Source organism: Umbelopsis ramanniana, assembly GCF_025399195.1.
Source record: "Umbelopsis ramanniana AG unplaced genomic scaffold K450scaffold_102, whole genome shotgun sequence".
NCBI classification, from domain to species: Eukaryota; Fungi; Mucoromycota; class Umbelopsidomycetes; order Umbelopsidales; family Umbelopsidaceae; genus Umbelopsis; species Umbelopsis ramanniana.
The window spans coordinates 1-25467 of NW_026252188.1; the positions used below are offsets into that span (position 1 = coordinate 1).

The 25467-nt window shown below is 42.1% G+C and overlaps 11 protein-coding genes across 11 annotated transcripts; 6 read left to right on the top strand and 5 right to left on the bottom strand.

Moving 5' to 3' along the window:
- Positions 1-625: 625 nt before the first annotated feature.
- K450DRAFT_275831 (uncharacterized protein) lies at positions 626-1048 on the bottom strand (the record flags this gene model as incomplete). Its single annotated transcript, XM_051593192.1, has 2 exons — positions 626-660; positions 742-1048. 2 exons carry the CDS (start codon positions 1046-1048, stop codon positions 626-628), a joined length of 342 nt encoding a protein of 113 aa, XP_051440200.1.
- A 73-nt stretch (positions 1049-1121) lies between these two features.
- On the top strand, positions 1122-4206 carry K450DRAFT_262846 (uncharacterized protein). Its single transcript, XM_051592544.1, has 8 exons — positions 1122-1355; positions 1434-1527; positions 1605-1709; positions 1770-1929; positions 1997-2098; positions 2159-3269; positions 3346-3554; positions 3627-4206. The coding sequence occupies exons 1-8, from the start codon at positions 1192-1194 to the stop codon at positions 4070-4072; spliced, it is 2391 nt and encodes a 796-aa protein (XP_051440201.1). The 5' UTR covers positions 1122-1191; the 3' UTR covers positions 4073-4206.
- Positions 4207-4326: 120 nt separating this feature from the next.
- K450DRAFT_262854 (uncharacterized protein) lies at positions 4327-4953 on the top strand. The gene is made up of 3 exons (XM_051592545.1): positions 4327-4480; positions 4554-4650; positions 4738-4953. Exons 1-3 carry the CDS (start codon positions 4360-4362, stop codon positions 4781-4783), a joined length of 264 nt encoding a protein of 87 aa, XP_051440202.1. The 5' UTR covers positions 4327-4359; the 3' UTR covers positions 4784-4953.
- Positions 4722-8560, bottom strand: K450DRAFT_262856 (uncharacterized protein). The gene has a single exon (XM_051592546.1). It carries the CDS (start codon positions 8531-8533, stop codon positions 5123-5125), a length of 3411 nt encoding a protein of 1136 aa, XP_051440203.1. The 5' UTR covers positions 8534-8560; the 3' UTR covers positions 4722-5122.
- A 3244-nt stretch (positions 8561-11804) lies between these two features.
- Positions 11805-14334, bottom strand: K450DRAFT_262862 (uncharacterized protein). The gene is made up of 6 exons (XM_051592547.1): positions 14121-14334; positions 13771-14005; positions 12743-13629; positions 12546-12624; positions 12369-12451; positions 11805-12291 (listed from the first exon to the last, which is right to left on the bottom strand). The coding sequence occupies exons 1-6, from the start codon at positions 14138-14140 to the stop codon at positions 11955-11957; spliced, it is 1641 nt and encodes a 546-aa protein (XP_051440204.1). The 5' UTR covers positions 14141-14334; the 3' UTR covers positions 11805-11954.
- A 2979-nt stretch (positions 14335-17313) lies between these two features.
- K450DRAFT_262878 (uncharacterized protein) lies at positions 17314-19942 on the top strand. The gene is made up of 12 exons (XM_051592548.1): positions 17314-17746; positions 17814-17839; positions 17907-18044; positions 18113-18173; positions 18242-18258; positions 18327-18412; positions 18486-18681; positions 18755-18895; positions 18961-19100; positions 19178-19221; positions 19281-19579; positions 19645-19942. Exons 1-12 carry the CDS (start codon positions 17557-17559, stop codon positions 19816-19818), a joined length of 1512 nt encoding a protein of 503 aa, XP_051440205.1. The 5' UTR covers positions 17314-17556; the 3' UTR covers positions 19819-19942.
- A 123-nt stretch (positions 19943-20065) lies between these two features.
- K450DRAFT_275839 (uncharacterized protein) lies at positions 20066-20755 on the bottom strand (the record flags this gene model as incomplete). Its single annotated transcript, XM_051593193.1, has 2 exons — positions 20066-20489; positions 20568-20755. The coding sequence occupies 2 exons, from the start codon at positions 20753-20755 to the stop codon at positions 20066-20068; spliced, it is 612 nt and encodes a 203-aa protein (XP_051440206.1).
- A 353-nt stretch (positions 20756-21108) lies between these two features.
- K450DRAFT_262882 (uncharacterized protein) lies at positions 21109-21895 on the bottom strand. Its single transcript, XM_051592549.1, has 3 exons — positions 21736-21895; positions 21359-21503; positions 21109-21288 (listed from the first exon to the last, which is right to left on the bottom strand). The coding sequence occupies exons 1-3, from the start codon at positions 21845-21847 to the stop codon at positions 21207-21209; spliced, it is 339 nt and encodes a 112-aa protein (XP_051440207.1). The 5' UTR covers positions 21848-21895; the 3' UTR covers positions 21109-21206.
- A 1397-nt stretch (positions 21896-23292) lies between these two features.
- On the top strand, positions 23293-23544 carry K450DRAFT_160857 (uncharacterized protein; the record flags this gene model as incomplete). Its single annotated transcript, XM_051584012.1, has 1 exon — positions 23293-23544. A coding segment is annotated over one exon (252 nt), but the record flags the coding sequence as incomplete, so codon positions are not given.
- A 261-nt stretch (positions 23545-23805) lies between these two features.
- On the top strand, positions 23806-24054 carry K450DRAFT_181196 (uncharacterized protein; the record flags this gene model as incomplete). The annotated part of the gene is made up of 1 exon (XM_051584359.1): positions 23806-24054. A coding segment is annotated over one exon (249 nt), but the record flags the coding sequence as incomplete, so codon positions are not given.
- A 99-nt stretch (positions 24055-24153) lies between these two features.
- K450DRAFT_181189 (uncharacterized protein) lies at positions 24154-24693 on the top strand (the record flags this gene model as incomplete). Its single annotated transcript, XM_051584358.1, has 1 exon — positions 24154-24693. A coding segment is annotated over one exon (540 nt), but the record flags the coding sequence as incomplete, so codon positions are not given.
- Positions 24694-25467: the final 774 nt, after the last annotated feature.

Consider the following 25467-nt stretch of genomic DNA (forward strand, 5'->3'; position numbering starts at 1 on the left):
CATTGGTGAACACAAGTGAAGAATGATATATGTTCAAGATCAGCGGGACTGACTTCTCCAACCTAGACTATCTCATGATTTTATGAAATTGCTATTGGCAAATAAGCAGTCAGCTCATATTGTGGTAGGCAGAGGTGCATATTCGAAGAAAACAATCGTATATTGGAAGATATCCGTTTTAATTTTTTGGCAGAGTTCAACATTTTGATACGAAGCTAAACTTATACGATGTCAGCGCAAATTATTTCTAAAAGGACTGTATTTCCAGACACATTTTTGAGGCAGATTAGATGCTTCATGCTTTCATAGGGTACTGATACTACGTAGCATAGGTGGGAAGTTGCAAATTGAATATTGTGGCATGTACTGTGTGTTTTATTTCAAAAGATAGAGATGATACAACCATGTAGGAAAGATGATGTGATCGTTTTGATTATATTGAAACAACCATCATTCGGAGTCAGTATCTCGTCCATGGTTAACGAATAGTCACGACAATTCATCGGGATCTGAGAATGGCTGCACAGCTTGCCGAATACAAATCATCCCAGTTCTGATGTGCTCCGATTATATAAATCACCTTGGCTTAATAGTATTAATTATTTTAAGGCTAGCAAGCGATGTTCTATCCTCGCAAATGCGATAGATCTACGTCAACAGCTGTTGATATAATTATTTGATTAGAAAACGGCTTCCGAAAGTCGTGTTCACTATGGCTCAACACAGAATTTTATCACTTACAGCAACCTGTCGCTGCTCCACTTGGGTATCTTTTCAAATTGCGCTCGAAAGGGGGTGGAGGAGAAAATTCTGACTGCGAGTGGAATACCCACTTGCCACCTTCAGATAGAGGCCCTTCTGGTGGTCCGGTATCCTGTTGTCTGTAATAGCTTTGCGATCGCTGCACAGGCGATGGTGCTCTATACATAGATGGCGATTGCGAGGGTGCTCCCGAACGTGAAGGAGGAGGAGGTGGTGGTCCTCTTGCAGATGACGTTGGACGGACTGGTGGAGGTGGAGCCGGGCCACGGCTGGAAGGTCTATTCATTTGCGAAACTGTAGTCAGTTAGCTTCGAAGCAATAGGAAGGAGGTCTGCCTGAACCTGGAGCTGCAACTGATATAGAGCCAGTGATAACGTCATAGAATTTTAACTGAGCAAATTACCAGCATTTGGTCAAATCACGTGCGCAATGCTTGGAGCCGCCAAAAGTCAGCGACAATATTCTACCGTTACCCGTTGTCGCGTTCCAAGCAAAGGTTATTCTGCAATGTCGCAGCCAGAGGATGCTATTGATAGAACACCAGAGTATAATCGCTTTATGGGCGAACTCAGGGAGTTTCACAAACGCCATGGGTAATTATTATCTCCCTCGCACTGTTTGATCTACACTTTTGCTCTCCAAACTTACTGATCAATTGACTGAATCTGTAGCACATTCCTACAAGCTGAACCTGTTTTGGGTGGTAAAAAGCTTGATCTACTCAAGATTTGGCAACGTGTCCAGGAAGCAGGTGGTTTTGAACAGGTGAGTGCTATAGCCTGTTAGCTGTTGAAATGCAGGTACGCCTGGTCCTTAACAATGCTCCAAACCTGCGCACATAGGTCACGCAAAGTCGTACATGGAAACAAGTTGGCGACCCTTTCAACTTTCCTGTGACTTGTACCAATAGCGCTTATGTTTTGAAGGCTGTTTACATAAAATACATGGTAAGAATGCGGACCGCTTTTTAATGCGTATAATTTCCTATGCTAACAATGAAATGCTAGTTGGGCTACGAAGAAGAAAAGGTATGGGGAAGGCAGTGGGTGCCACCAAGTGATGCTCTAGAGGTCAATCAGCGGCCTGGACAAGCCGCAGGATCTCCTGGTCCTCCAAAGCTTCCTGTAGCGTATAAGCCAACAAACGTTGTACGACGCACTGCCACAGGTACCAACATAGTTTAATTACCTTTGCAGCATTAGCTGTTATCACAGTGGCTAACAGATCAATCTAGCCTTTACTCCGCAAGCTGCTTCAGGGCCATACACAGCGCAACCAGGACCACAGCGACCACCGCCAAATATGCCTCCTACTAGACAATTAATGCCTTTTGATGGTACGTTGCTCGTAGCTCTTATTGTTGTGGAAGCATGTATTGAGTACTTTGTCTTTGCAGTACTTATGTATGACGAGAATTTTCGCACTCGTATAACTCTGGCGCTCAAATCTCGACTACCGAATGAGATTGATTGGGCATTCAATAATCTCGTTCGGTTATCTTTTGCGTCAGATAATTTTAACTTCGGGTATATGCCTCAATTATTGGAGAGCCTTATCAGTTTTGCGGATCCCTTCTTTCAAAAATACGTGTTCTTACCGACTGGAAGCGATGTCAATGCCACAAATGTAGCTCTGCCTGAAGATGAAAGCGCTCAATTGAACGGCGTTACCGCCATGGAAGGCATTGAGCAAGAAAATGACACAATCATTGCCCCTTCCACTACACAAGATGAGAATTTCGAATATAGCAGTCCCAGCGATCCTACATTATCGCAGCATGCTGCCAACGAAACAGACGATCACCTTTTCAACAGTAAAGAGTATCAAGAGAGTTTGGAGCGTGTCCTTCAAGTTTTACATATCTTGCGAAACGCATCATTTCTGGAAAGCAACATGCGTACCATATCACAAAACCGTGAGCTACCAAGTATGCTCATCAAAGGCCTGGCATTCTCAGGTCGGGCTCAATATATTGAATTGTCTCGACACTGTCTTGATATACTAGAGAACATCGCCCCGTGTATCATTTTGAAGAGCCGTGTGGATCCATACCTTGTCTCCTTGTCTAGGTTGGTGTTCACAAACGACAAAGCGTTGATATTAGGAGCTACGAAGGCATTAACTCGTGTAGCAGTTACGGAAGTGAACGAAAAGATTTTCACGATTCCTGATCTGGATCTGTTGAAACGAATGATTGAATTCTTATTCGTCAATGACGAAGAACTTCTTGCTGCTACTTTAGAGTACTTGTATCAACACACCAGTCTTCACAGCGACCTTGCGACAGAGCTTCTCAACCTATATCCTGGAAACCTTATTGGTTTGCTCACTGGATTTTTGTATTACAACTCTTCAATTGTACCCAATGGAACCGTTGCAAATACAGACATGGTGATAGAGACTGAGCAACCGCAAGGTGGTGGTCCCACACAACCGTCTAAAGGACCTAGCATACCGGACTTGACGAATTATGCACAGCTAGATGAACCCTTCCGTTGCTTAGGATGGTAAGCTATGAAATCTGAACTTGCTGTGATGCCTGCCGTGCAATGTAGATTGTATCTAATGGATTGTGTCATTTAGGGTTAAGGATAAGCTTGAGTCAAGCGGTCCAGAGGACACATTGACGTTAGGTGAAGTTTACAAAACCTATCAAGTTCGGTTTGAAAACAACAAACCACTTGGCATCAAAGAGTTTTACACTGTGCTCAAGATTGCACTACCTCAAGCGAATCAGCCTGCTGAGCTAGAGCTGGAAAATGTAAAGCTACAAAACATAAAGTACAAATCAAGTAAGTATAAAGGTTTCAATAATGAGTGGGCTGACGAAGTTAAAGCAACTCACAAACATAATTTTCGCAAAGGACTGGATTTCAACTGCCTTTGGCAAGATTGTACGGAAGGCTTTGCATCCGAAAAGGAGTTGCATCAACACATTCTTGAAAAGCACGTTCCAAAATCCGATGTGCCCACCGAGTACACCTGCAAATGGATGTCATGTAACCGATTTGCAACACCTGTAGCTGATCGCCATACGGTGTTGTCGCATCTTCGAATTCATTTTGCACCGAAACCGAAGCAATCCATCAAAAAGCGAATACTTATGTCTCCCAAAAACGCTCTCCCGGTCGATGACTCCGAGATTTCTGGCGTTCCACTTACTGCAGCACTTCTCTTAAGAAACTTGGTCAAGGAGAAGCGACACCATGAATACTTTTTACCTTATGAGCAAGATATCACCATGACTGGTATTCATCGCCCGAAATTAGAACGATACACTGTTGCTGTTATGACTGCTTTGCAATCATGACAACCTTCCATTTCTTTCCTTCATATACCGTTACAAGCGCAAGTTAATTGAAAACCTTTTAAAAGAGTTCTACAAGATTTGAGAGACTGTTTCTACTACATCTGTAAACCTAATAAATGACTGTACATATTGAAGTGATGGGTAGGCGTGCGGTAGCGGAACATTTTACAACAACAAATTCAAGTTATTTAATTTCATGTCGTCATCACTCTTGCTGTACGTACCGACTATGATTGCGCGTTTAGGCTCACAAGTTCCGCAGATCTCACTTTCCACACGTATATATCATGTCAGCACCAGTTACTACAAAGTCTGCCGAAAACACGGCAAAACCCGAAGATACTAAGACTGCACCCCAACTGGGTGCGCTAGAGGAGGATGACGAATTTGAAGAATTTGCCGCAGAAGGTAAAGCATATGTTTCAGGAACTGAGCTAATTATGAGCATCGAGCGCTGATCTTACACGACGCTTTGTTACAGACTGGGAAGAAACGGAAGAAGACACTGAAGACGCACATTTCTGGGAGGATAATTGGGATGACGATGATGTTGAAGACGATTTCTCCAAGCAACTCAGGTTAGTGCTGACAGTAGCTCATACACAATCTCCATAGTGTACAGCCAACACTTGTATTAAAACCATTACTCGCTTATCTTACTGCAGAGCGGAATTGTCAAAAGGATCACAACCACAACCAATGAAAATGTAAATTTAGCAAGCTCTAGAAAGCAAACAAAAGGAAAATCACACCCTCAGTATAAAAGATATTCTCACAAACGACACCAAATGATCCCCCAAGTCAGGTTTCTAGCCCAAGCTACGGCTGAGTTACTAGTCGTGGGATAGTGTACAGAAAGCAAATAGTGTTGTTGCATCAAGAATATTGATTATAAACAATAGTGGTGGATGATCTAAGGAAGTTTATTATGCAATGTCTATGAAGATAATGTGGACAATAGTTGGATATTTGTAGCGTGTACAGTACGATGTACTAGATTTCAATGTTAATTGAGAGAGGCCATAGAAGGCTTATGCATATGGATTTGGCTCAAGCTTGTCGAGTGCGTTTCGGCTGGCGAAGCGGCACATCCGACAAATTGCCACCGATAATACCTTCCATTGCGATAAGATAGAGACATGAACCAAAGAAAAGGATGCACTGGAGTAAAAACCTTGGAGCAAAGATTTTCCAAGTCATGAGATGCCGACGCAATACAATAATAAAAATGGATGAGAGGGTAGTGGGAATGAAGTTGAAGAGGGACATAAGCAAAACCGATGCCTGGTAAATTGTCTGACGCAACGTGGGATCTTGGTTGTCACCCAATGCCTGACTGACAACTACGAAACTGCTTGACCATGAGACGATAAAGCCGGCTAGCGTGGCAAGTGATACCAATATTGCGTTAGGAATCATATACATTTCGTCAAAGCCAATGAATGCTGTCTCCCAATGAATAGCAGTCAAAATAGCCTGATGACCAGTCACAAAGAAGAGGTGTTCCCCAAGATAGTGCAGTATAACCAGTCGTGCTGTGAGAGTCTTGGATATACTGCTTTTGTCAGACATCCTAGTCAAATTTTGTAGCATGAGTGGCCAACATAGGATGATCACCCCACCGATTGGTCGTTGAATTGTGGCGAGAATGATCGTGCCGCCTATATGAGCAATCCAGGCTGACTCTTCTAACTCTTTCAGATCGACAGGTCTCCAGGCTTTACGTAAAGCAAATGAAAGGAACAGACCACCAATCGCATAATTGAGGCGTGGAATGTAGATCTGGAAGAGGCGGGTGGTCATACGCAACCATTGTGTTGCTGTTAAACCATTAAGGTGAATTACTACACTTGACAGATTCTGATATATCGAAGATTGAAGGATTGAAACTACAATATACTGGGTTGACGAGGTATTTTCGAGAATCAAATAAATGTATCGCAACATGATGAGACCAATCGACAGTCCATAGAGTATCTTGCACCATATGTATGAAGTTGACGAAGTTCTGTTCGGCTTAGACGAAGGGAACCAAGCTTGCTGCAGCACTTCTGGTAAGAATGTGCAAAGAAAAATGGATACAATTAAGAATGCTGTTGTGGCGATGACCGTTAACCACTTGTCAACGAAAGCATTTTCATTTGTTGAGCTGTCAGCCTCGCGAAATGGCATCAATGACAAAGACCCACTATGTATATATGCACATTGAGGTTGTTGTTCCTCCCGACAGAGTCCAGTTGTAGCGGTAACCTGAATAAATAGTAAAGTGATGATGGGTGCCCATAAATCGGATGAAGATTTGAGAGACCGGAGGGTATGACTGGAAGTGGCAACACCACGTATCAACCAATAGATGGACCAGGAGGCAAGGATAAATCGAACAACACTGTCTTCATAAACAATGAAACTGTTGGATCCCAAAGTCAACGCATGAGCAAGACCAGTTATCAAAACGAGGTTAACATCAGGATTATGCGAAATCCATTGGATGCATTTCTGGATAGCACTCAAAGTGAGTTTACTTTGAACGGCAACGGCAATGGCCAAGCCAGCTATATTTCCCATAAATGCAAGAGTTGCTGTCCAACCAAAAATGGACATTTTATCAAAGATGCCGTGCCTTGCCACATACAAGTACCATAGACCAGACTCTTGAGTAGATAGATGAGCTACAACAAACCCAAAAATTAAGCCAATTGCAGCACCGAGAATTGTCAAAAGTCGAACAATAGTGTGATTGAAAGCTCGATGCAAGGTATATATCCACGAGGGCTTGATAAACACTCCAACAATGGTCAATAGAGCTGCAAAAAGGATCACGGAGCCCGCAACCATACATCCAACATCAAATTGCGCCCAAATTGCCATACAATATTTGAGAGTAGCAATGAGAAATTCGTCGTAGGTCATGAGTATGTCTTCAAGCTGCTCGACCAATGTGTTGCGCTCTTTCTCGGATAAAAGTGACGCGCCTATCCAATTCTTGAATGTGGTTTGCGATGAAAGATCATCCAGGCGTCTGTCAGCAGCATACAAAATTTGAAACAGCGGATCCAATGCTGATATCGAAAAACCTTTATGCTTGCCTGAGCTTGAATACATGGTCAAGTAATTGTAAACCTGCAAGGCATTGATACGAAATTGTTGGATGAAGTACAATAAGGAAGCTGGATCATCCACTTGTTGTTTTGGATACAGAAGATCAGGTATCAAAGCTCCAAGATTTCCAAATGGAATAGGCGTGCCAAAGAGATAACTTAGTGTAGGAACTAAATGAATTTGTGACACGATGGGGTATGCAGTAGCATCATATCCCAACCTGGTTGTTATGGCGTCATGGTCGTACGATAAAGTCTTATCCCTATTGCGGTGTATTTTTGAAAAAAGGTGCTGGAAGTAGTTTTGATTAAGGTCGCCTTTCGTGTGCTTTGAACGGGACAAGGTAAGAGGTCGCTTGGAATGCAATAGAAGACCGCTCATAACCTCTTCTTCGCTCTCACCGCCATGATCGCCTGCTACAGACATACCATGATCACCGAATAAAATTAGGAGAGTGTCCTCATCTACATATTGAACAAGTTGTTGAAGCATCGTGTTCATTTCGTCCAATTTTGCTGCCATACTTGGGTGTGACGGACCGTAGGTATGGCCACAGTGGTCCACGCCAAGAAAATGTGTGATGATGCAATCCCATTGGGAGCTATTAGAACCTGTATCTGTCAGACTTGATCTTGTTTGATCCTGAGGCAAATGTCCATCTAGCAATGGCCATAGCTTCCCGAGTATTCCGTGATCAACTGTATCCAAATCAAAGACTTTGAAAGAATCGAAGGGAAAGGTCCTGGAGTTATCATTCAATACATCGCTAAATAAATTAATCCACGTATCGTCGCCCATAAAATAAGTAGACTTGAATCGCCGTGTAAGATGTCTCAGTAGATGATCTTCGCTAATATCAGAGGAAGCGAAATTACTGCCAGCATCAATGAATGTCGGGAGTGACCCTGTCATCAGAGCTTTTAGCCTTTGCATTGTAGTGGTAGGAGGGTCAGCCCTAAACTGAAATAGTACAGTTGACTCAGGTGATTGGTCCAACAGGTCTTGTACGATGGGCAATCGATTGGTATAGAATTGATCGGATGGCCGTTCACCGAGTTTTGGCAAAAAGTCAAAGCGTAAAGCATCGATGAGGACGATGATAGCACGCTGAAAGGGCGGTTCATAGATATCTGAAATTCCTTTTGACTGGGCAATGCTCTCCATGTCAATAGATTTTTCGACATGGTCGTGGCCTGATGCTAAGGGAAACTGATTCCAGGGACTTGACAGATGGGTGCTCTCGACATGCAAGGTTTGGCGCGTTAATAGAAAGCCGTTTAGGAATAAGTATATTCCAAGTGTATAGGCTAAGGAGACCCAAACTAAGAAGATGGCGAAGGGCCTTCTGTAACTTGCATTCATCGCATTGGTAGCTTTGAAAAAGTGACACGTTATACTTAACAAATAATTTCAGGGTATTGTGCATATCACGCACGATCCAGAAAATTTCCCTGGTTCAAAATGAGGATAATTATCTGAGCTTAATAGGGCGAATAAACCTGAAGCGACATCTTATTTTCAGGAGCAAGCATTGAACCAAACGAATGATATAAGAAGACAAAGGCAACATATCAAAAAATCCTCAAAAAATAACAGTGTATTTCAAGCTATTGGTATTCCAATAATTCAAAGGGATGATTATATGTTACCGTACTGTATCGTACTTTACAGACTATAAAAAAAATAAAACTTGAAAATAAAGGTTATGGCGGTGGCCATTGGACATCACTGTCAACCCATGCCACCCTTCTTTTTACGACGACCTGGATGCGCTGCACCATCAACAATACGCCGCACAAGCACAAAAGTACCGTCTGATGAAATTACGACATCTAGCAATGGTTGGGAGAGGTTGGTCAGCAATGAGCATGTACCTTAATTGATCTTCATATAATCAAACCTAATGCACTTACTTTGGATCATGTCTGCCATACAATACCCACCAAGATTGGCCTGCCAGAAATAAAAGTCAGAAATCACGTCTCCGCTTTCCCAATGGCTTTCCAAATCCTTTTGATGCTTAAACGCGAGTGGATGAAATGCTTGTTCTCGCATGACACCCCATTCTGGATGGCAGGGTTTGTTCAGGTCGGTCATGTTCATGGTAGTAGCGCTAGACGACCGATTCAGTTCATGCGCATTTGGATGTGAAGAGATTTTATGCGGTTGATCAATGGTCATTGTCGAAGAATCCAGCTTTCTTGGTTTTTTTTTTTTTTTTTTGGTCTTCAATAGATATTATAGAAAGGAGAGGATATAAACCAAAAGACAATTGTCTATGATTTTTCGTTCGTAGAGGGGAAAGGAAGGTAGACGAGGTAGGATTCTATAGTATGTAGGCAATGTATCCCATCACTTTGTTTCGCCTGGAAACTTTGTGAAAAGAATAAATAGACCAGGCGTAATAGAAAGTAAAAGAAAGAAGAAAAGGTGAGTTTGATGTGAACGACAAGGTAAAAAAAAAAAAAAATAGAGAACGGGTTGACTTCCTCTTTACTTCATTTTATTTTTACAATGGATATATAAGAAAATCCACTGACTACCTTTACACTAGGTAGAGAGTGATCTGGATTTGAAGCAGCGAGGAGACGATCTTCACTGGATTGAGAAACCGCGCTCCCTTAGTCAAAGCCCCCTTCCTACGATAGTCGCAAGACACTAGCAAGCCTCATGGTCGCTCTTGACAACCGAACAATGCAGGAGCAGGTACAATTAGCAGCGACCTTGTGGCTTAAGCTGCAATACATCCGTATAAAAAGTGATAGTCATAGAGAGCACATGGCTAATACACTGTTCATCAAAAGAGGTTTTATCATGACAAGGCACGGCAGCAGTAAAATTTATGGTTGCACCCCTTCGTTTTTGGGATGAGGACGGATACAGGTCTTGACTTGTACGGGTAACCTTTTCCTCCCCTGGTCTCCCCTGATGATTGCATGCTGCAGTATATTTTCAGCCTGCGTCTTCAAGGATTGATTTGGTGTCTTCTGCAGAAACAAGTATTCAGTTTGCATACTATGGGAATTACTACTTTTTAAACATCCACAGCTGATTACGGGATATTTGCTACACTAAATGCAATTACATCGCGGTTAATACATGTTTATTTCGGTGGCAGCATCCAAGGTTTTGTCAGCCTTTCGTGTCCTGAGGATAGAAGAAATCAACACCAGAATTTTTTTATCCCCTATTGAAGATCACCGACTGACTGGGCTGTAGTCAAGAGCACCAAAATTACATCCCTGAATTTTTTTCTCACTGAGGATTTCTGAAATGCCATTTGAACGACAAAAGTTACAAAGCAAAGAGGCACATAGTTTATGACATGTACGCTTGCCTTTCAGCTTTGTCACCGGCAAGAAACTTAACATTTGAATTGATTCATGGCACCCATTACAAATCCGTGAGAAACTTCGTTACACATCATGTCGACAAAGTCTTAAAATGAATATTGTTAATCAAAGAGAATAGTAGTGCGCAAACTGGTGGTAAGTTCTGCGCTAAACTCATTCGAGGGATCTAGGTCTGAGCAGCTTTTTCTGTTCCGTTGACGCGGGGGTACGCGTAAGGAAAGTCAACAGTGATGTAGCTGCCTCAGATCTCGAAAGGCAAAGTGAACTTGGGTAAACATATGTGAAGATACGAATTTTTTTTTTATGTTCTGCGTGTGCTGTGCCGACCACAATGTTATTGTTTATGAAATCCTTGAAACAATTATGAAAAGCTGGCAGGCACAATACAAGACACTTGGCATCACACGAAAACCTGTACATGCAGTACTTGTGGGGGTTCGCGTCTTTTTATAAATAAATGACTCGACTCAATCCCCATTAAACATCTTCGACAGAATATTTGTTCTGTGTTGCCCACACTACTGATCATCGTACGAAAACAAAGTAGTGTACATCGACCTTCTCCTAGATAGCAAGCAACGTCACAAGAGCTGTAATTAATAGTTAAAAAGGGTGTGAAAAGGGGTTTGGCTGCAGTAGTACGAATCACAGACACAGCAATATATGACAGATCGTCGTGTGTGTGCATGGATGACGGGTCCATGTAAACGCGCCCGCCCTTTACCCTGCTTAGCCTTCATTTCCGCACTGGCCAGCCATGCGGACTCAACCCCATTACGTCTGAGTATGAAACAAAGCGCTAAAGAGTAACGCTACACTGGTTAATTTGGCGGAGGTGGCATACCGAACGTTACAAATTCAATATGCGAGTCGTGGATCCCGGGATTGTCCACGCCCACCCACTATTTCTTTATTTTTCACCAGTGCTTGAGCGATGATGGAGTTTTGTGGTAGTCAATATTGAGTATTTTTATGTTATCCTCTAGAAATAAACTCAGTAGCTGTGAAACGCCATCCCAGGATTCACTACTCGTACAATCAATGGACATGTCATCGCGACTTTTATGTACAAAAGGAATTGTCTTTAACCAAACAAACAAGAGCAAACAAAAGCAAAGAATAACAATGTGAATATTTCAAAAATAACATATATGACGAAAGTAAGTAGCCGACTTTGTTATTGCAGCGTAAACTGGCCACTAGTTTGATCCCCAGTATCAGTTATGTGACGAGAATTGTTCCAATATTTTGAAACAGTCGAATTGCATTGAATTTGGTTGAATTTGTATCTTTGTCTTGACATTACTGTACTACTTTGGAATTCACTGTGGTGATGTAGGATTGCCTTTGACCGCAAAGGCAAGTATGTTTTCAACTTAAAGGGCTATTATAATAAATAATTTTTCTTTTCTGGTTGCTCCTTCTGTCGTCTATGTAGTGTGCTCGTATACAGAATGTACGGATCTACCAGGTTTTCTGGCTGATGAAGTTGGGGTGGATTCCCCGTTGCGCTGAGGGTCATCTGAATCATTTTGTATCGATGTTTGTCGTTCAGGACCCGAGAATGGAGAAGGTTCATTATCAGGTAAAAAAGAACGAACTGTCTTGTTTGTCTTGCCAACCTCAAAGTTTTGCCATATATAATTAGTGCACTTTTCAGCGTTGGGTAAATCTTGAATCATTTTTGCAATGGTGTTTTTGCGCAGACCAAAGAAATCTGGTCCAACAGGATTATGCCCATACTCCATATTTCTAACTGCGAACGCTCTGTGATCGATAGTAAGTTCAAATTGTGGATTAGTTTAAAGGTTGTGTAACAATGTTTCGAGCACTTTTGCCCGTACCTTCTTACTGCTATTGTCCATACGGTAGTACATGTGGGGCCGGTAAAAACTTCGTCCATGTTATCGTCGGCTTGCAATCGAAACTATGTAGAATATGGCATGGTATCGATTAGCAAAAAAGGCTGAGAGGCGTCTTGAGATGCATTCACATTTCTTTTTCCCGCTTGGTTCACTTACGATAGGTTCTTTGCCTCCATCCAGAATTTCACAAGTGTACTGTGTATCGTTTAAGGGATCCACCATGCTTCTGTACCATCTAAACATTGGTGTAGATTTTGGTTTCGTTAGAATGTGCAACCTGGCGCGCCCTTTTTTTTTTTGGCTGGAAGACGAAGTATCGCTGACTCATCTTCGAACCAGCACAGCCTACTTACTTTTTTACACGGTAACCAACGGGGTAGATATAACGTTGATTGTGGAATGCTGGCCTATCCCAAACGACTTTTCCAAGGTCATATACTGTCCATGAATCGACTTCTACTGGCAAGATATACTTTCCACTTTCATCTTTGGCTACATCTACCACAGAACGAACGTCATTGTTTGGTGGCTTGGTGTCTCGCTTCTTACGTCTAAAGCGTGGCATTTGGCGATTACTCGCGGCTAAGGTGGTCTGGTGATTGGGAGTGGTCGCGTCGGGAGACTCGCTTTGAGCATAGGTTGATTCTAAGGGTGGCGATGGAACCGAAGGGGTAACATGTCGCGTGGGATTGATTGGTGTGAATGCGCCCCCTTTTACGGTGTGTGTAGAAGGCGGACTCAGTCGCCGCCTCTTTGAGTGCTCCCCATTCTGGTCATAATCCATTGGTCTTTCATCTTGATAATAAGATCTGTTGGGTGTTGAAGATATATCTTCTCGTACAGGGATAGGTCTAATGGGTGGCAAACGCGTAATGGGTCCATCGCTAGGCCCTTCATCTGATAATTTGCGTGTTGGTGTTCCAAATCGATTCCCCCCTAGCCTCCTGCGGCTAATGAACGAATCAAATTCATTTTCTTGCGATGAATTGGCTGTCTGCGCTGACGGCGATGAGCCAGGCAAGCGTGAAATGGACATTGGTCGTGGTGAAAAATGAGCCGATTGGGATGCGGATGGGGCCGATTGAGGTTGTGGTATTTCAGATCGATACCCGCTGCTCCCACTGTCATATGCTGGTGAATTCCATGGATTTTGCGGTCGAGGCAACGTAATAGTGGGCTCGTTCTGATTCCGGCCGCGCGTAAGCGAATGATAGAAATCGGTCTTGGTAATGCGATGTGTCTAAATATAGTAGGTTTGTCAGCATGGTGATGCATAAGCAATCCAGCAGTCAGAGCACTTTTTTTGGGGGTGGGGGGAGAGCGAGCATCGAGCGAGACAGGAGACTGGCCCACTAGAAAGGATGCTAAAAAAAAAACTTACAGGGTGTAGTTGTAACAACACTTCGGCAATGTACGCGTCATGGTCTTCGTTAGGTTTCGTGAGTCGAGCCATCACAGACGTTTCAGTATGATTATTATCGTTCAATATCCACGACATCAAACCATGCCCTTCCCATACAATATTTTCATCGGTTGAGGTCGCTTTATGGTCTACTTCTTCAAAGTTGGCAGTGTAAACGGCCGAATCCGAATCCGGACGCAAAAGCATATCTGGGCTAGAAGAATGTTTCCAATGGAAGGTAGCACAAACCATCGAGTGTAAGAGGTAAGATACACATACAAAAGAAGCTTTTCAATGTACGCATATCGCTATTAAGTTCAATTTCTTACCAGGACGTGCACACACACATAACACATTGACGTAGAGGAACTTGGACGAGATTGGAATCAGTGGAATTGATCTGGTATGGAAATGAAGCCAGGCATGTTGTTTCTGATCCCTTCCAAGTATAATAGATTTTCACTGTAATAGCAATCAGCCAAATGCTCGGTTATGGCTCATTTTGGTGAAATGTACACAAGTGAGATTAATATGAGATCTAACCTTTGCTTGATATTTCTTGCGCTGTTTCCTTCATAGCTGTACCATTGGAGCTTATGTGCTTGCTGGCAGTCGAAAGTGACGGTGAATGGTGAGACTGTGTCGTCCTTTGATTTGTTGTTTCCTCTTGAGCATATGACATTCAGAAAACAATTAAATAACAAGCAAGATATTATGTGTTCAAGAAGATCAAGCAAGTCAAAGAATCAGTAGAAGTGATGACAAAATAATAAAATTGCAATCGATCCTAATGTTCTTCGGAGAGAGAAAACAAAATATTATCCCAATAAAGGTTGAAAAGTGAAGAAGGAAGAGAGACAAAGTGAGGGAGGAAAGAACAAAAAAAGGGGGAAACAGAGACAGGGCCAACAAACTTCGGGCTAGAATTGGTAGCAGCAGGTAAGGTAGATTTCCCCAATGTCAAGGAAGCGGAAATACTTGGGAAGTGAAACTCTAAAAAAAAAATTAAACGATTTTGAAGTGGAGTGAAAAACCTCTACACTCCCCTTCTCGGTTGTCCAGCAGAAAGTGATATATTTTACTTTCAAATTTCCCACTAAATGGATAAATTGGGTTACGATGTACCAGAAAAAAAAAAGCAAATGTTTACAATATCAGTACAGGATGGGCTATCAGATCATCATTTTTCATATCAACTCCTTTGTAATTCTGCCATGGAATGCCGTACAGGATATAAGGGATGTCAGGTCAAACTTCACATCATTTTGAAGCCCATCATTTTCATCCTCCTCCCCGACTAGATCAGTGTCCTGGAACTTGGCTTTTCAACAAATTGGAAATATTGACAGTAACGACAAATGCAAATGGGAAGAATAACAATTCATAGTGCTATTGGTACAGGTTGAAGCTCAGCGCACAGCATTTGATCACAGGGGGCACCCCGACTGAGCCCAATCCTGGCTGTTGCTTTCAACGGTCCAGGCAATATGAAAACAAACAAAAACAACTTTGTATCAACGTAGCCATGGTTCTGTATTCTACAATATTCTACATAATTTTCGAACAAGCTATATGTCTACTTTATTGAAACACTTATGCATCACTCCAAGTAGTGCGATGCGATGTGTAGATACAATGCAATGACGCACTATTTATTGGACGAAATCGGAACATTCCATACATGGTAAGAGAAGGTTGCCTTGCTATGAAAGTCCGTTTAACACCACAACCAACCAACGTTCCCACCTCAAGAATCCGGGTAAAAAGTAACACCGTTCACTTTACCGTTTACCCCTTCAATGTGTCATAGGCAATCTAAGCAGTAGTTTGGCAGGAAAGAGAGCACAGTGAGGAGCGGGTTCGCAAGTGAGGCAATCAAGTCATGGCGACAGCTAATATTAAGCGTTCCTTCTAGTTCGCAGCAATGACCTTCAGCATCCCGCTATTCGGTACCCCATTTTATTACAATTATTTGGGGGAGCTCAAGCCGGTAGCTCAAGCCAACTACACTGCCACAGAGCTTAAACCGTATTAGAGTATTCCGCAGCAACCATGCAGTGTTTGCAACCCGTTTCTAACGAGAGGATATGATACCACTTTCCAGCTTTGAGGTTGATTTGGAAACCATTGTGCCACAGTTTCGAAAAAAATCCCCAACTTTGTTGAATGCCAACTCCACCAACCCATGTTTCCCACTGTCCCCGAACACCCCTAACCCAACCATTATTCCACCTTTTTGTACACTCCGCTGACTCGCGGTCTTTAGCCGTACATTCGATTTTAAGCCATATTTTCCGCAAGTTATTGTATCGCCTTTCTATTGGGTATGTCCGCCAGTTCGCATCTGCTTCGATGGCGAATATCATACCAATTTCCTATTTTATTTTAGGTCCATTTCATCATTTTTTTAAAAAGCTAATCACCTATGACTACTATACATTCAAGTATTTTGCGTGGTGTTCGATATGATCAGGTACAAAGGTTGAAATAAAATAATAGCTATGGTCATATCCTTCTTGATACCGGACCTTGACTTGGCTTTGTCGGTCGACAGATGCAGCTGCATCTCTCAATTGGTCCAACTTCAGCTGTTCTTTAAGAAAACTGTCGCTGGTACCCTATATGAAAAATTTATAAGTCCAGCCCGGAGTACCGAAGTTAAAAAGAAGTATGTGGTATGCACCCGAACGTGTCACTGTGCATAGGAAGTGAAAGAACTTACGACGTCCACTAAAATGTCCAAAGCTTTCCCGTCAAAGGATTTGAGCAATTCACAGGCATCATATTGCTTCCATTGATCCTTGTTAGTATTACCCAGATAGCCACCGAAAGCTTTGTGACCCCAAGGACAGTTGATAGGGTTAGCAATTGGGGAGAACGCCGACACCGACTAACCGGACAGGACGGTATACCAATTAGTCAGAAAAAAAGGACAACATTTGAATCCGCGGCTTGTCCACCGCCATTTCACCAACCTTGTAACGACTAGGATTCTTTAGGAAAATTGTTATAGCGCCATGCCCACCCATTGAGTGCCCAAAGATTGAGACTCTATTTTCATCCTAAGCATTGAATGTCAGCTGCATAATGTCCAAAAAGACAAATTATGGGCGCACTGTGTTTGCTTTGAACTTACAATTGGCATAGATTCGTAAATAATGGCAGGAAGTTCCTTGACAATGTATGAGTACATACGATAATGCTTCTTCCATTTTTCTTCAGTCGCATCGACATAGAAGCCGGCTCCAGTACCAAAGTCCCAAGAGTCTTCGTCGCCATCCACTTTCACTCCACCTATAACGTAACAATCAGATCATCCAAAATGGTAATTTGAGAATGTTGCATGGTTACCATACAAACAACAAGTAATATATTTACGTGGAGATGTGTCTGGTGCGATAAGAGCAATTCCGTGCTTTGCTGCTTCTTTGAGAGCTCCACTTTTTTGCACGAAGTTATCTTCGTTGCAAGTTAAGCCCGACAGAAAATAAAGGCCGGGGACCTTGCCTTGGGAAGCATTCTCCGGGAGAAATACGTTAAACTTCATAGTGCAGTCTAATTCCTTTGACTCATGCTCATATTTTATGAGATGGCCATTGAACGCTTTGTTACGAGAAATTTCTTTCAGAGTCATGATGAATCGTTGACAAACTGACGAGCGCAACTCGATCTTACATGACGTGAGATGGACTGCGAAATTTGGGTTGACAAACTCCGGTCAGCGTGTTATTGTGGGAGCTAACCCTTGACTTGGATCAACTTGGTATGAGTAGCAAAAGGTCGAGAGAGAGAAACGAGGATGCTGAAACAGAGCCGAAATTGAAGAAAGCATTCAGCGATCCTCGTCAGAATGTCCATGAATCGAAACGGGCGGCTGAGCAAAGTCAGTATGCAGACTCCGGTGTTAACCTCACGTATGCGGTGGGCTGCACCGAGGAGGAAAATTATGATACTGGTATATTCTATACGTATGACACCATAAGCAAACTCTTATTTTTAATACAGTGACATCTTTTTGCTAGTAACACTCAAAGATATTATTGGCGATGTATGTCGATAACATGTACTCAACAGCTGTGTCTCTATAATTTCACTGACATGCTTTGACTCTTAAGGAAAACCTTCAAGAGCTATACCAATTCAATTTCACAGTCGATTTACACTATCTTATGGAAAACCTAGATGAGAATGTTAAGACAAGGGCTAAAATCATGGTTATTCATGGTATGAAGGAAAGCATTCCTATCATCGAGGTAAGTAAAGGAACATTGAGTGGGAATAGATAAAATTATCAAACAACCGTTTACGAGTTTCCCTCCAGGCCACTGCTCTGATGTACCCAAACGTGGAAATCTACTCTCCAAAAATGATGGATCGTTGGGGTAAGACAGTTATGAAGGAAGACGTTGATTTATAACATGAGTATTGAGCAACTATATGTGGATTTCAGGCGTTCATCACTCCAAGGTACAGTAACGCTCATTTTTAGTGACATTGCATTTAAGGTGACGTGATGATATTAACGTAATTGACAGTGCATGATATTGTTCTGTCAAAAGAACAGTATTAGATACGCCAGAATAGCCGTTGTTACTGCAAACATATGTTATGCTGATTGGAAGTAAGGTCTAACATACAAATTGTATCGCAAACGTTCCGCGTGAACTTACATTATAAGATGGGCTATACCTTAGCAAAATGTGCCAGGCGACATACCGCACTCCGGTGCTGCCTCTCAAATCAGAGAATACAGAAGCAGGAGAACTCATAGGATCAGAGCATGGGTCACCATTCGAATGTGATTTCATCAGCTACTTTCGCGCTTACAATATGAAAGTGACAAACGACTTGTGTGAAAAACTACGATTGTATGACTTTACTAAATGCAAGGTAACCCTTTTGTGAGAGAATGAACTAGCTCGTTATAGTACAGCTATTCTGACTTGAATGTGTTTTGAATAAGGCTGTCATCATAGCTTCCGTGCCTGGATACCACCAAGGTCGCGACGTAGAGAAATGGGGCCTCAAAAGACTACAGCATATTCTGACAAAGAAAGTGGATATCGTGCCGGAATGTCAGAAACAATCTATAATATTAACGCAGGTTGGTATCCTGATGTATATTGTGAAAAGCCGACCACTATCACCAATTTGAAGTTCCTCAACTAGTCCTCAAGTGTTGGTAAATTTACTGAAAAGTGGTATACAGAACAATTTGCTGTATGCATGCGAGGTTGTCGCAATCCACTCTCATGCAGCATCCCACAAGTTAAATTTATCTACCCGACTATTGAAGAAGTTTGCGAAAGGTGAGGTTAATACAACACTGTCGCCTTGTCACACGTTGATACGGGTCTTTAACATATTACTGTTATTTGGATATTAGCGTAACTGGGTTAGAGAGCGCTGGATTTTTACGCATGGACTCGGGTAATATTCCATGAATGCATCACATACAAGTTTAATGCTCTCTAACTATTTCCATGCAGCAACTTATGAAAAGCTGCATTCATGGTTCCCCAGCTATCTTTGTAAATGGGAAGGAAAAGTTGGTGGTCGTCAAAAGATAATGCCTCATTACAAGTCATACACTCGACTCCGGGCGAACCCGCAAACCAAGGTAGACGCGACTGGTAAAGAAGTTGAAGCAAGAGCATCCATTGCGTGGCATCTGGTTACATCAGCAAACTTAAGTAGAGCAGCTTGGGGTGACTTACAAAAGAATGGTACACAGCTTCATATTCGACACTATGAGTTGGGTATCTTACTATATCCAGATCTTTGGGAGGTAAGAATATACGATATGCCCTTCAGCGTTGATATGAGAGATAACGCAGTGCTACATTCTACCAGGAACAGGAAACACATATATTGGCGGCGAACCATCAAAACCCAATGCCAAAACCTCCCGACTTTGTCCCCTTCAAAGAAGGCAATATTATTGTTCCAATACGCATCCCTTACGGTATTCCACCGAGAAATTACACCAGCAGCGATCATTGTTGGACAACAGCATTTGTCGAGTAGTTTTCAAGTAGTAAGAATAGAGTACCCCCGTGTTCTGTATACCGAACTTTGGACTTACTTATTAGCAATGTACCCGCAATATGCTGGCTTTATTGAACATTTTTCTTTCGATTACACTGTATATGCGGTAGTAGGTCACCGAGTGCTATTGACAGCCATTTCGTTTAATTGAACCTTGTTATTTTATGCCTTTTGAAACAATATATTTACATTAAATTTTGCAACTGGGACGAATCAAGTAGAAAGCTTAAGCTTCATCAGCGCCTTCTGTGCTGGTGGAGGTATTCTTCTTCTTCTTCTTTTTCTTTTTCTTCCCTTCACGTTCCGTTAAATACATCGACAAAAAGTCGCCGTTTTCAATTTTCTTGGGCTTTGCACTATATATTGCACTAGGTTTCTGAGCTCCTTGCGCCGATTTCGTAACAGATGTATTCCTGCTCTTGACTGTTGCCGTTTTGGAATCTTCATCATCGTCTTCACTGGCAGGTTTTTCCATTTTTCCGATGACATTCTCTTCATCCAGTCGCCTTTTCCTTGCCACCGTTGCATTTTGATTGAGAATCTTGTTGCGAAGCTTAATATCAGATGCCGACGTTGGGCCACCAACTGCTGGTGCTTGATTGTGCCGGGTCGCCTGGTTATGTGAAAGGAATTTTGCACCAAGTCCAATTCTAACCATCAAGCGAAAAAGATAATCCGTTATCAATGCTATTCTGAATACCAAAGATCACCTTTCAGTATAAGCTCACCTGCCAGGTCGCCCTTGGGTATAGCTTGCTAAATCTTCCTCCTCATTGTCGCTCTCTTCTCCAGGTTGCACTGGTGGGAGCCAAGAATTAACTAGGTCTCGTGCGAGATTAACTGAAACGTCAATCTGTGTTTGCAAAACTTCATTCCCTTCAGTATCTACTTTTGCTTTCTTGGATTTGACGCTCATTTAGCTTGCGCTATTTGGTTCACGGAACTGCGACGTTTCAAAGGCTTCCAACCGAGGAAAAAAAAACAAGTCACTATAAAGTTCCGCGAAATATTAGCCATGCCGAAATGCCGCTTTTGTACATATTCTAATGGCCATAAGCACTTTACAGATACGCCAGTAACGTATACAGAAGAGATCATTGAAATGCCACTGGTCACAATGTCTTCAGAGTCTATTACCGGTGGTGTTGTAAGTCTAAAATCGCTATTACATTTAAGTGTTCCGAGTTTATACTGAGAAGGTCATTACGACAAGAACAATCAATCTAAGCCACATCTTAGTCTTAACCCCGGTTGAAGACAGTAGTCATAAAAAAAATCTTTTCAAATGCAAGGGCAATAGGTATGATTTATGAAAACAGGGTGGTATTGGTACAAGTCTAGTAGTTTCTATGATTATTTACAATTATCTATTTTTTCTTGGGCTTCTTAACGGCCATTGGATGTGGATCAATTCCTTGGCGATAAAATTCAACTCGAGAAAGAATGAACCTAAAGAACACACATTGTTTAGAATCAATGCGAAGGATGGCTAATACATAAAATCATTTATGATACTTACTTTCTCGTCTTTGTAGGAATGCCAAACTCTTTCAAATCTCGACTAGAGACACTGAAAAGCTGCTGCCAGTCTTGAAACTTTGAGGCAAATTCCTCGCTGCCACGTCCAGCGTGCTTCAGAAAGGACTCAACGTCAGTTGTCTTGCCTATAATAGATGAAAAAGTCAGTATGTCATAATTTGGTATGTATGGCTCTACTAGACGCTTCAAAACACGACATGTGAACGTATCAGTAAATCCCAGATCAACATAAAGGTTTCTGTTGTCCCAATCTACTAAAATTTGTTTTTGAGGATATCATCATGTTGTTCACTTGTCGTGTTATGACATTATGCGCCAGTTGGCATAGGTGGCCAGAAACTTGACAAGTGTACCTACCACGTGGAGAGGGAATTTGCTTTCCACCGCTTGGTATAGTGCCTGAGTGTGATAATCGGACTTGAGCTACCAAGCGTCTAATTCCTGGCATCTGCCTTGTGAGTGCGGCCATAGCGATTTAAAGAGTGCTTGCAAAGACAAAAGGTAAACAAAAAAAATCAGTTCGGAAAAAAGTGAAAGAATTTATATTGAAAATTGTATCATAAAAACAAACAAAAAGCAGTACCTTTTACACTTTGTTGAAGGAGCGACCAAACTCCACCTTGTTTCAAAAGCATGTACGTTGACGTCGAATCACCGCACCATTAGCACTTTCAAGTTAAAAAGTACTCTAGCACTCTTTCAATAAATATAGAATAAACGCTACACTATTCCACAAGTTGAATTTGATCACTTCCGCCTGTCATGCGTAATTGTAGCGAACTGCCAACTTCTTTCTATGGTCAAAACGTGAAACGGCATAGTATTAGTTGAGTTACATCTGGAACGGCAAACAGATATCACAATTTTCAGCACTAATTGTAGAGAAAAATAAATCAGTTTAGTAGAGCCTTCGCATATCTGTAGTCGCTTCACGGCCTTTCGAGCACTGTTGAGAACGGCCGTAGTAAAGTGTAAATATTTTAAGGCAGCTTAAATGACGCGCATGGAACTAGATCAGGACATATAAAACTCTAACTATTACCATTCTTATTATACTACAGCAGTTAAAGTAGGGTAGAACTCCATAGTAGATTAAGATTGCTCTCACTTTCTCCAGAAACTGATGCCTGAACAATCAGCAATACCGGAACACCTCTCTTCTTCCCAAACCTTTAATCGCCTTCTCTCCGGGCGGAAACACAATTGACCGTTCCTTAGAATATTCTACCTGCAATTAGTAAATAGCTAAGTTATTCAAAACACATTTAACATATGACTATCTTGTTTTCTTTTTGTTAGCTGCGCGCTAGGTATTTGCATCATGCGGCAAGTTTACGTTGTACAAAGCAACAACCTGTATATTAAGGCACCAGAAAAGTTTTTTGCCCCTCTCGTCTACATTATTGACCTACTACGGAGATGGAAGAAGGACCGAACATTGATTTACCTCCTTCTCCAAGAGACGACCATGATCCTGATCGAAACAATAGCGAAAATAGCGAGCCAAATGGAGATTTTACGCTTCATGAGGCGGTGTCTATTGGAAATCTGGAAGTTGCAGAACTATTACTCGTGCAGGGAGCAGACGTTAACTTAATAGATAGACGAGGCAGATCAGCTTTTCATTTGGCTGCTTTAACTGGAAATACGTCAATGATTTCTCTACTACGTGACCACTATGCCGACGTAAGTACAGCCGATAATTTTACAGAGACAGCCCTTCATATGGCTGCCCGGTTAGGTCACGAAATGGTAGTAGAGAAGCTGCTTGAATACGGCATCGAAATTGACGCAAGAACTGTACCTTTACAAACATCGTTACATCTGGCCGTCAGTTATGGGCATAGAAATATAGTTACATTGTTACTTAATTGCGGTGCCGGGATTGAGGCACAGGACAAAGACTTTGCAAGACCGATTCATCTAGCCGCATTTAACGGATATACAGAAATCCTGTTGCTTTTGCTTGAAAAAGATGCAAACATAAATGCACCAACAATAACTTTACGGACAGCGCTTCATCTAGCAGCTCATAAAGGAAACAAGCAGATAGTAGAACTCCTGCTCGAAAAAGGTGCTGATGCGAATTTATTGGATAAGAATGAACGAACACCGCTACACATCGCAGCTAAAGAAAGTTGGCATGAAATAGTTTACCTACTAATCCGTCATGTTTCGTTTATTGATGCTGTTGACTTAAAATCACGGACAGCATTACACCTTGCCGCGATATCTGGAAATGTCGAATCAGCAGTTAAGCTATTGAATCATTCTGCTTCTATAGATTCTGTTGATATGCTCTCAGAAACTGCTCTACATATGGCTGTAGGGTCTAAACATGCAGAGATGGCAACGTTACTTCTACAACGTGGTGCTAACGTTGATGCAATAGACGGTGATTCACGAACAGCTCTTTCTGTAGCTGTTATGTGTGGTTACCAGGAGATTCTGGAAATTTTACTGGAATATGGAGCTGCCATTGACTCTGAAAATCCATGGCTACACAACCCATTGCATTTGGCAGCGTCTTCACAGAACAAGGAAATAGCATTTTGCTTACTTCGTCGTGGCGCTAAGGTCAATCATGTGGATAGCAATTCACGGACAGCACTTCACTTGGCTGTGTCAACAAAATACACTAGGATGGTAGCTTTATTACTCAATCACGGTGCGGATCCCAACTTAATGGATGCAACTTCAACGACACCCTTCGAGATAGCATTGTTACAAGGAGACGAGGAAATAGTTGACAAGTTGCTTCCTTATGTAACGGATATGAATTCAAAACTATCAACGGGAAACCCACCACTTGTTGAGGCTATAGAGCGTGGGCAAATACAAATTGTTCGCCTGTTGATTGCTAATAACGCAGATTTGGAGATAGTCAATGAAGATGGATGCACTCCTCTACTCATCGCTGCCGAAAACTATCGGCTTGATATAATTTCCCTACTTATAGAAAAAAGCGTTAATAAGGAAGTCAGTGACAAGAATTCAATGACTGCATTACATTGGGCAGCAAAACACGGCGACGCGGACTTCGTGGATTTGTTATTGAGCAACACCACGAATACAGAGAAAAAAAACCGTGATGGTAAAACAGCCCTTTATATATCCACTGAACTCAATCATCGAAATGCGGTAATGGCGCTAGTTCGCCACGGGGTTTGTGTCAACTGCAAAGACCAAGATGGAATTACAGCAGTTCATAAGGCCACTTTGTTGGGCCATGCTGAAATAGTCTCTATTTTAATGGACGCTGGTGCCACAGTAGACGGTAAAGACGACCATATAGCAGCCCTACTCGACATAGCCTCGGGTGCGGGCCATAAAAACGTTGTTGAAACAATTTTAAGCAAGGTGAAAAACTCAGGATCTCCTATTGACTATATGAGTTCGACACTGCTGAATGCTGCAGAATGTGGGAAATTGGACGTGGTATTGCTTCTGCTGGATTGCCATGCTGACATTGAAACGAAAGACAAATATGGGAGAACACCACTTTTCTTAGCTGGCAAATATCCAGATTTAGTTGCCACACTTGTCAATAGAGGTTCATACACCGAGGCCAGAACCTTGCGTGGATATACACCCATCCACTATTATACAGCTCTTGGACATCTCAAATCTTTAAGGCTGTTATTAAATTTAGGCTGTCATATCTCATCTCTTGATTACGAAAGTCAGACAGCGCTTCACCATGCAGTTAAAGGAGACGACCTTATAATTACACAACTGGTAGTGAGCCGAGGTATCGACCTAGATGCATGGGATTATAACGGTCACACTGCCATCCATATTGCCATACAAAAGAACTATATTGATATTGTTGACGTGATTGTTAAAACGGGTATTGATATTGACACGAGCGACCACCGGATTCCAAGAAGCACACCTTTAAAGATGGCAATTGATTTAGAACGTGAAGAAATAGTCGAGCTATTGATAAACCACGGTGCAAACGTGAAATGTATGCTCGGAGACCAAAATTCTTTGCCTTTACATTTAGCTGCCTCGAAGCTCAACCCAAAACTAGTCTCGATGATACTAAATGCTGACGCAGATCCTAATTTGGTAGGCTATGATGGA